The following is a 10,272-nucleotide window of genomic DNA, read 5'->3' as shown; positions in this document are numbered from 1 at the left end:
CCCTCTTCCTTAACCCCAGTTTTGCAGGTTCAGTCTTCAGAGTCCAGAAGAGTTCGGCAGGGTAGAGAAAGAGAAGAGTATGTAATAGCTAGTGTGGACATGTAATTGTACAGAGATAGTGTATATTGTACAGGGTATAGAATGGTGCTTGATTGTAAGAGTTGTAATCCTTTTGTATACATATCTTTTTTGTAAATGTTTTATGTTATATGTATGAAAAACCAGGCTTAACATTATATGAGTATGAAGGCGATGTTGAAATTGTTGAATGCTGAGACAAGTGATGCCCAGGTATCTGTGATCTCCATAGTTGGGATGGGAGGCCTTGGCAAGACAACTCTAGCTCAGCTAGTCTACAATGATCCCATGTTGGAGTTTGATTTAAAAGCCTGGGTGTCTGTTGGTGAAGATTTTGATGTTTCCAGGGTCACAAAAACATTTCTTCTTCAGCTGGGTGATGGTGGTGATGATAAAGATTTAAATGTGCTTCAGGTAAAATTGAAGCAAAAGTTGTCTGGAAATAAGTTTTTAGTTGTCCTAGATGATGTGTGGACCCAGAACTATGAGGAATGGACTCTGTTTTGGGGTCCGTTTGAAGCAGGGGCTCCTCAAAGCAGAGTTATCGTCACGACTCGAAGTCAGGATGTTTCATTAATGATGGGTACGACTCAAGCATATGCTCTTAAGAAGCTGTCACACAATGAATGCATGTCTGTGTTTGCCCAGCATGCTTTGGGAGCAAATAATTTTGACGCGCACTTGGAGCTGAAACAAATGGGTGAGGAGATTGTCAAAAGATGTGGAGGATTACCTTTGGCAGCAAAATCTCTTGGAGGCATCTTAAAGGGTAAACCAAATCCTGATTTGTGGAAGGAAGTGTTGAGCAGTGAGATGTGGGAATTACCAGACAATAGGAGCAATATCCTTCCAGCCTTGAAGTTGAGCTATCTTCATCTTCCACCTCATTTAAAGCGATGTTTCTCTTATTGCGCAATACTACCAAAGGATCGCGAGTTTGATAGGAATGAATTGGTTTTGCTGTGGATGGCTGAGGGTTTCTTGTATGACCAGAAGAAAATGAAAGATAGTGAAGGTTTGGGTCATAAATATTTTGATGATTTATTATCAAGATCATTTTTTCAACAATCAAATGATAATAAATCAAAATATATAATGCATGACCTAATTGTTGATTTAGCTTGCTTTGTTAGCAGAGAAATATGTTTGCATATGGTTGGTAAGTTGGAGAATGCAAAATCATTTGCAAAGATTAGACATTCTTCATTTATTCCTCATTTTATGAACACTTTTCAAAGATTTCAAAGCTTCTGTGAAATGAAGAATTTGCGCACATTTTTATCCGTGCGGGAGGATCGGATTAGATGCCACATTACTAGTAAGGTGGTGCATGAGTTGGTGCCAAAATTAAAATGCTTAAGGTCACTATCTCTAGCTGGTTATGAGATTGAGGAGTTGCCAAATTCTTTTGGTGACTTAAAGCACTTACGCTACCTTAACCTATCTGATACTCCAATCCAAGGATTGCCTGAATCAGTGGATAAACTCTTCAACTTACAGACATTAAAGTTGCGTGATTGTGATGAGCTTATTGAGTTACCTAAAGGCATATGCAATTTACTCAACTTGCAGCATCTTGACATTATTGGCACAAGGAAATTGAAAGAGATGCCACCACATATTGGTAAGTTGACTAGTCTCTGCGTGTTGACCAAATTTATCATGGGGAAAAACAATGGTCGGATCACGGTGCTAAAGAAACTTTGTGATCTTCGAGGGCAGCTTCATATTACAAGTTTAGAGAATGTGGAAGTGGCAGATATTCGAGATGCGGGTTTTGTCAATTTGGAGGATAAGCCTGGTATCACTGAATTGCACTTGGAATGGACTGAAGCGGATGAACGTTTTGATGATTTGAGAAACCCAAGTCATGAAGAGCAAGTTCTCAACTCAGTTCAGCCATATCAAAGTCTGTCAAGCCTATCAATTACATCATTTGGTGGTAGGAAATTCCCATTATGGCTGGGTGAGCCTTCATTCTCTGGCATGGTGCAGGTGCAGCTATGGAAGTGTCGCCAAATGACATCATTGCCACCACTTGGACGATTAAAGTCATTAAAAAGGTTGAGCATAGGAGATATGAGAGGAGTGAAAGAAGTGGGTGTTGAGTTTTATGAGGATGATTCATGTTTTTCTTGTTTGGAAGAACTAGAGATTAGAAGTATGGGTGAGTGGGAGCTGTGGGCTTGGTCTAATGGTCTGGGTGAAGATTCTGTGCCAAAATTTCCTAAGCTGCATCAACTCCAAATACGAAATTGTCCCAAGTTGGTTGGGAAATTGCCCACCTTCCTTCCTTCACTGGAAAAACTTTTCATCGTTGATTGCCCGCTTTTGGTTGAATTACCAAAAGTTCTCCCATCACTTACAGCACTCTATTAGAAGATGTCAAGAGGCAATTCTCAGGAGTGTGACTAATGCCACCTGTCTTACTAGTCTAAACTGTTTGGAAATCGCGTTATGTGATGAGCTTGTGTCGTTGGTAGATGGAGAGCCAGGGCTTTTGCCTTGCAATCTTGAAGTTTTGAAAATATATGAGTGTCCAAATCTGAAGGAGTTGCCAAGTGGACTGAAAGACCTCAAATCTCTCAAATATTTGACTATAAGGCGATGTAGAAGTTTAGTCTCCTTCCCAACAGGGGGTTTGCCGCACAACATGATACGTCTTCGTATTACAAGCTGTGAATCATTGGAGTCTATGCCGGAAGGAATTGTGTGTCCTAGTAATTACAGTGGCGAGACGTCTCATCTCGAGAAATTGTATATCTCTGGATGTGAATCCCTCAGATGCTCTTCAAATGGAAAGTTTCCATATTCCCTTAAGACTCTTCGAATTCACAACTGGACGCCACAATTTTTAAACTCGCTATACTGTGGGCTTTCTCATCTTACAGAATTACACATAGAGAAGTGTCCTCAATTAGAGTCGTTTCCAGGGAAGGAATTGCCTCTCCCTTCTCTTATCTCTTTAACAATAGCTCACTGTGAAGGATTGAGGTCTCTATCCAATCATATGCAAGACTTTCAAAGTCTCCAACAGTTAGAAATAGGGGGCTGTCATCAATTAGAGTTTTTCCCAGAGATGGGATTGCCCAACCCCAAGCTTGTGTCATTTCAAATTTCCTGGTGCAAAAATTTGAGGTCTCTACCCAATCGGATGCAAAACCTCACTTCCCTTCAATCTATAGATATATCAGTATGTGAAGGTATGGAGTCCTTAGAAGGAGGTTGTTTACCCCCTAACCTAACTTCCCTTCATATTCGAGAGTGCTTGAATATGAAACAGCCAATGCTAGAGTGGGGACTCCACAGACTCGTCTCTCTTAGAAGTTTGGTTCTAAACGTGGAGTCAACTGGAGATTTTATTTCCTTTCCAGATGACGACGGCTTTCTGCTTCCCACTTCTCTTACCCACCTATTCATTATTGGATTCAAGAATCTAAAATCCATATCCAGGGGTATCCAAAAGCTCACCTCTCTTGAAAAATTATCAATTTGGTGGTGCCCAAAACTGCAGTCCTTCCCAGCTGAGGGCCTTCCTGCTACACTTGAATGCATAGATATTCACAGCTGGCCTATCATTTCTGATATCCCCTTTGTTGGTATAGATGATTTTGCAGTCCTTCCCAGTTAAAGATGACTTTGCAGCACTCCAACAATGAGGTAAATATTCCTGTAGTACTTATTCTGAAACAATGCAGCACTATAGAGATGTGAGCATCTTTTTTTCAATTCAGTTGACCTTTCAATTATTTCAAATACTGATATTTAATTGGATTCTATTATTTCAGTATCCGAACATGTGAATTCATGGATTTTTTTAGCACGATTGAATTGAATTCTATCACTTTGTTTTCTCCTAAACAAGATGTTAATGGCAGAGGAACAAATTGGGTGTTTTCCTTTTGTTCTGATCAACTTATCCGTTATTCAATTTGTGACCATCCATCTTATTGCTATACATGATCAGGAAATTTCACCTTCTTGGGAACAAAAAGGAATCTAGCTGCTCCCTTTCAGGTACTGAAACTTATTGAATTATGTCTGTCGCAGTGAAATGGTAGAAACTAAGCTCAACAACTCTGCAGATTTTGGTGGCATGCACTGATGATGATCATAAAAGTTGGAAAATGTTAAGATTACTAATCTGTCTTGGATCAGGACATTTGAGACTCTAAGAATTTAGTTCATTGAATACGTGTATATATACTTTTTATTTGATTATTTTTATAGTTAATATTATCAAATTATTTTTATAAATTAAATTATTTATATAATTTAAATATAAATCACTCTTTTAATTATTTAATTATTAGTAATATTATAAAATAATTATATAATTTAATTAGTTATTAGAGATTTTTAATAAATATGATTTAAATAATTTAATTTGTTAATTATAATTTAATAAATTATATAAAGATGTTTGTATCTATATATTTACTATTTCATATATAAATATATTAATTATTTTATAATTTTTAATCATATGAGTGAATTATATATTAGTAGAGAATTATATATAATATTTTTTTATTATTATTTTAATGTTAATTATTTAATATTTTAAAATAAATATAAAAATACTATAACTTTATTTTTAAAAATTAAAATTAAAATTAAACTGAAACTATATCGATATTATTTAAAATTATATCAAAATTTAATTTTTAATATAACTCTTAAAAATTAAAGAATTAAATGTTTAGTTTGAATTTTAATTCTTAATTAGAATCGTACTAAAATTAAAATCGAATAATTTTTAGATATTATGATTCATTAAGTAAACTTTTCATTAATTTTTAAATATTATGATTCATCGAGTAAACTTTTCATTAAGTAATATTAATTGTATAATAAAAAAAAATTATACCAATGATTATCAAACTAGTAATTAAATTTAATGATTACTAAAGAAAATTGAATTTCATGATGAGGATAAAATAAACATTTATCATGACTAATTTATTAAATTTCAATTTATTTTAATTATGTCTAATTGAATAAATCATGAAATTTCTTTTTTTTTTAAAAAAAAATTGTTGTTTTATTAAGTTGATCTCAAACTCATAGGGCCTCAAAGTCGATTCAAGCATAATGATTTTCTCTTAGGGTTTATGCTTCAAGAATAAACAATGGGGCCATGTTTGCTCAAATAGGAAAGGGTGGCTATGACACACATTATAATATTCTATAATTCTCAAGATAATTTTTATTGATAGTTCTACGAAAATTAATCATGGTTATTAATCTTGAAGCTTAAACCCTAAGAGAAAATCGCCTTCAACACTAAGGAAGACTTGTATGAATGGCTGGTTATATCATTTGATTTGATGAATGCACCTAACACTTTTATATGACTCATGAATTTGGTTTTGCGTCATTTCTTACGTAAATTTATGATTGTTTATTTTGATGACATTTTCATTTTTAGTCGCATCAAAAAAAAACATTTACAGCATCTCCGTCAAGTCATGACAGCGTTGCAAGAAAATGAATTGGTTATTAATCTTAAGAAGTGTATTTATATGACGGAGCGCGTTCTGTTTTTAAAATTTGTTGTTAGTGTAGAATGAATACATGTTAATGAGAAGAAGGTAGAAGTAATACGGAATTGGCCTATCTCTAAAACTATTTATAAAGTTCACAGCTTTTATGGCCTTGCTATTTTTTATCGACAATTTATTAGAAATTTCAGCAGTATCGTTGCCTCTATCACAAATTGCTTAAAAAAAGAGAGTACATAAATTTATGTGGACAGACGCTGTCAATAAGAGTTTTAAAGAGAATAAAAATAAGCTTATTTTTGTTTCTATTTTTACTCTACTCGATTTTAATAAACTTTTTGAGAGTAAATGTGATACTTGTGAAGTTGGAATTGGTGGAGTCTAAAAGTATTAGTGGAGTGTTGTCACAGTCTACAAGATTTATTGCTTTTTTTAGTGAAAAATTGAATAAAGTTAGGAAAAAGTGATCCACTTGCGAGCAAGAGCTATATATATAGCATATTTCTAAACTTACTTCAATTAATTTCGAGAAATTTTACTTGGATGTTTTCTTTTTCTTTTTCTTTTTTTTTTTTGTCTTTTTTCTTTACATTTTCACAATTAATTCACCCATTATATTTTTCTTTTCTCTCTACAAATTTAAGTATTTTAATTTAATATTGATTCACAATCTAAATTATTTTTTATTATCTACAAATTTCTCCCTTCAATTACTTGTAAAAGTACAATAAAATTATACTATTTTTCAGAAGCATGTATTCAAAATTATAGGTTTAAATTGATATTTTTAAAGGATTACAGATATTATTATATCTAATTGAATGCAAAATTGTAAAAAGAAAATAAAGGGTGAATTTAATGGAGCGAATGGGAAAAAGAACAATATAATGGCAGAAAAAGCATGTTGGCATGTCACATCTAATTAATTTAACTTTTTTAGTTGAAAATTAGAAATTGAGGGAGTGAAGTATTAAATTTTTCATATTTATTTATATCCACTTTTCACCTGTGAATGCCTAATTAGTTTGACTTTAACTTCTCCATTAATTAATTAAAAAAAAATCCTTCTCCACTTATGTCCTTTGAAGACTACTATTTTCTTTTTTTTTTTAAGAATTATATTCCTGACCCTTAATGGATAAAATGAAAAATACAAAATTTAATTAAGTCAAAAATTAAAAAAAAAATCATTGATTAGTTTCCTTTTTCTAAATAATGGGCTGTTTTATTCTTCTTTCTAGTGATATAACTAAAAGTAATATTTAAATAATGGCTAGACTAAGTTTAGTTTCCTTTTAAAATTTGAACGATTTTTATAGAATTTCCTACAATATAAACTCTTCTGACTTTATAGTTAGCTGCTACACTAGCGGCCTCTCTTGTTACTATTGCTTCTAGAATTAAAGAGTCAATTATTCTTATGAATCTCTTGCACCTTCAGCTTAGGACCGATCCTTTTCTTCATTTTGAATAATTACCGCAATTAAACCTCTATTTTTCGTGCCACTCACCGTCCCATTAAAATTAATTTTAACTATTTCTCTAGCAGGTCTTTCCTATTTCATGTCAATTTGATCAAATCATGATTGTATTGGACATGTATTTGGAATATTGCTCAGAAACTCATTCAAATATCTCAACCCTGCACTTACTGGATGATTTACTTGAATGTTTATATCCTTAAAGATTGTGTTCATTTTGCTCTTTCCATAATTATCACAACAGAAAGACTATCATTCTCTTCCACTTGGCATCGTGGTCATTGATCCTTAGGAATGACTTAATTTCATTCCAATATTCTTTTGGTGATGTGCTGTTCAAACTTACTACCCAAAACATTAAAAGCGAGATCAATCAAACTTGTACTGCTCGAGGACATAGGAAGAAAATATGGCCTGATGATTCTGTCATACCATAAAGCTTATGATTAGAGCACGAAGAGATTCCCAAATTGTGCAGCCTCTCATTTGTTGGTAGATGGTCATGAAGGAACTTTCACATGAAGATTGAAAGCTTTAGAGGGAGTTTTAGCTTCCATAGCTCTTGCCAAGTCTAAATATCACCATTTGTACAGTATTGATTCACTGTAATTTGTTCTAACTAGAAGTCTGTCCCTTAAATTACAAGCTATCTAGTATCCGAATTTGACTAAATATTCTCCTAATTTCGAGAAGTGCTAGTCACGTTCATCCTCTCCTCTAAACGGATTGATCAGAATTGCCATAATATTTTTGATTTCAACATCTTCGAAAACTCCTTTCAATTTTTGGATGTCCCAAGGGTGAGAAGCAATGTCTAACAATTAGGATACCTAATGTATTGATAGCTCCAGATCTTGCTTCACTGTAGAGATTCGAGGGAAGGTTTTTGGGATCCAATTTTCCTATTTGCATAAGATAGAATTTCCATCAATGACATTCCACCGGATCCCTTTTTCTAGGACTTGTCGACTCCACAATATACTTTGCCATGTCCAAGATAGTCTAGAACCTTGTATAGCTTGCATAAAATATGAGTAAGAGAAATATCTGCCTTTGGTTTGCACATTTTTGCCCATGAAATCTCGTGAATTTTCTTTCATTTTCTTTTTTACCCTACAAAAACCTTGCTAACAAGCTATTGACTAATTGACAAAAAGATGAATGCAGTCGAAAGCGACTCATTGCATAAGTTGGGATTGCTAAGGCTACTAATTTAATTAAAACTTCTCTAGCTCCTTGTGACAGCATCTTCCCTTTCCAATTGGTAACCTTTCTCTAGATTTGATCTCTAATTTTTGCAAATGATTGAGATTTAGATGTAGTGATAGCTGTTGGTAGGCCTACATGATGCAATATCTCCCTTAACCTGTGTTGGAATATTAGGGCTGAAGAATAAAAAAGATTTGGCAAAGTTAATGGTTTGACCACTAGTCTTCACATATGCATGTAGGATATTTCGAGTATGCCTTAGCTTGATCCATATCCTCTTTAGTATAGATGATGGAGTCATCAGCAATAAATAGGTGCTTCATATTCCACTAATCAATGAAATTATCATATATATATATATATATAATATAATTTGAAAAAATTTATTAATTAAATCTTTTAAATTTATAAAATACTCTATTAATTATTCTTTTATATCAATGGTGTTTTAGATATTTTTTTACAATATTTAATCTTTAAAATTAATAAAAAAATTAATTAATAAACTTTTTAAAATATTAAAAATTATTAATATATTCTTCAAAATTAATAGATGATATTTTTTGTAATAGTGCTTATAATTAAAGAAATAAAGGGGTGTTTGGTTTAGTAATTGAATACAATTGATAGTTAATAGATATTAAACAATTAAATATCAGCTTTAATATAAAAGTTATTCCCAATCAGGTGGTAGTTGTTTTAATTTTAAATTTTATTTAAATCATATGGTAATTTTACAATTTATTAATTATAATTTTTATATTAATAAATTATTTAAAATTACAATACAAAATATATAAATTAAAATTATTATAAATAATAATTAAATAATTATAATATTCATTATTATATGATAAAGTTTATACATAGAATAAAAAATAATTATATTTTAATCATTATATATATTGTATAATAAATTAATTTTTTATATTTATTTCATTAATATAATAAATATTAATATTATACAAATAATTATATTAGTTATAATTTTTTTTCTTTTTGTACAATAAAAATGCACATATATATATATATAAAATAAAAAAATTATTTTATTACCAATCCTGTTATATATATTATATATTATATAATAAAAAATAAATTATATTTTAATCTCTAAATTTTAATATAATTAATAGATCGATTTTTATTTTTGTAAAAATAAATATTTAAATCTCTGTATAATTATTTTGTTCAAATTATTTTATCCATAATTTCATTAATTAATTGTCCAAATAAAAAATAAATATTTTAAATATCTATTATTTTTAATTTAGGTGGAAATTTTATATTATATAAATTATATTTTGATTTTTAAATTTTAGAGTAATTGACATATCAGTTTTTATATTTTTAAAAATAAATCTTTAAATCTCTCTGTATTTAAACTGTTTAAAATTATAATTTTTTCATCCATTAGTTCAAAACTAGTAGGTGGTCAAATTTTTTCTGAAAGTACAATTTCTTTCTATAATACTCTTTATAAAATTTTACAACTTATTTAAGAGTTTTTTGTACTATTTAAAAATAGCTGAAATTATAATTATTTTTTCAAAGTTTTAATGTTATGAATATTAAAATATTTTAATGAATAAAAATTAAATAATAAAAAAAGTTAAAAATTAATTAAATAAGATATTATAGACAATACTTAATGGAGATTAATTAAATAAGATATTATAGATAATTAATTAAATAAGATATTATAGGTGATATTTCTACCATTTAAAAATAACTGAAATAGTAAGTAATTTTTTTAAAAATATTAAAATATTTTAATAAATAAAAATTAAATAACAAAAAATTTAAAAATTAATTAAATAAAATATTATGGATAAAAGTTAATGAAAATTTAAGTGTTGTTTCAAATAAAAAAAATGAAATATCAAAAAGTTTAAATTATAATAGAACGGTATTTAATTATAAAGTGATATAAGTATATAATTTTAAAAATACTAAAAATAGATCTATTAATTATGTTAAAATTTAAAAATTTAAAAATT

The 10,272-nt window shown here is 29.9% G+C and overlaps 2 protein-coding genes across 2 annotated transcripts; both read left to right on the top strand.

Moving 5' to 3' along the window:
* The first annotated feature begins 250 nt into the window (after positions 1 to 250).
* LOC110624338 (putative disease resistance RPP13-like protein 1) lies at positions 251 to 2,898 on the top strand. Its single transcript, XM_021769437.2, has one exon. It carries the CDS (start codon positions 253 to 255, stop codon positions 2,455 to 2,457), a length of 2,205 nt encoding a protein of 734 aa, XP_021625129.2. The 5' UTR covers positions 251 to 252; the 3' UTR covers positions 2,458 to 2,898.
* Positions 2,463 to 4,335, top strand: LOC122724927 (putative disease resistance protein At3g14460). Its single transcript, XM_043961170.1, has 2 exons — positions 2,463 to 3,738; positions 4,046 to 4,335. Exon 1 carries the CDS (start codon positions 2,732 to 2,734, stop codon positions 3,707 to 3,709), a length of 978 nt encoding a protein of 325 aa, XP_043817105.1. The 5' UTR covers positions 2,463 to 2,731; the 3' UTR covers positions 3,710 to 3,738; positions 4,046 to 4,335.
* The last annotated feature ends 5,937 nt before the right edge of the window (positions 4,336 to 10,272 follow it).

The sequence above is a fragment of the Manihot esculenta genome, chromosome 10 (genome assembly GCF_001659605.2).
Source record: "Manihot esculenta cultivar AM560-2 chromosome 10, M.esculenta_v8, whole genome shotgun sequence".
NCBI classification, from domain to species: domain Eukaryota; kingdom Viridiplantae; phylum Streptophyta; class Magnoliopsida; order Malpighiales; family Euphorbiaceae; genus Manihot; species Manihot esculenta.
This window is presented reverse-complemented; position numbering and strand designations above follow the sequence as displayed.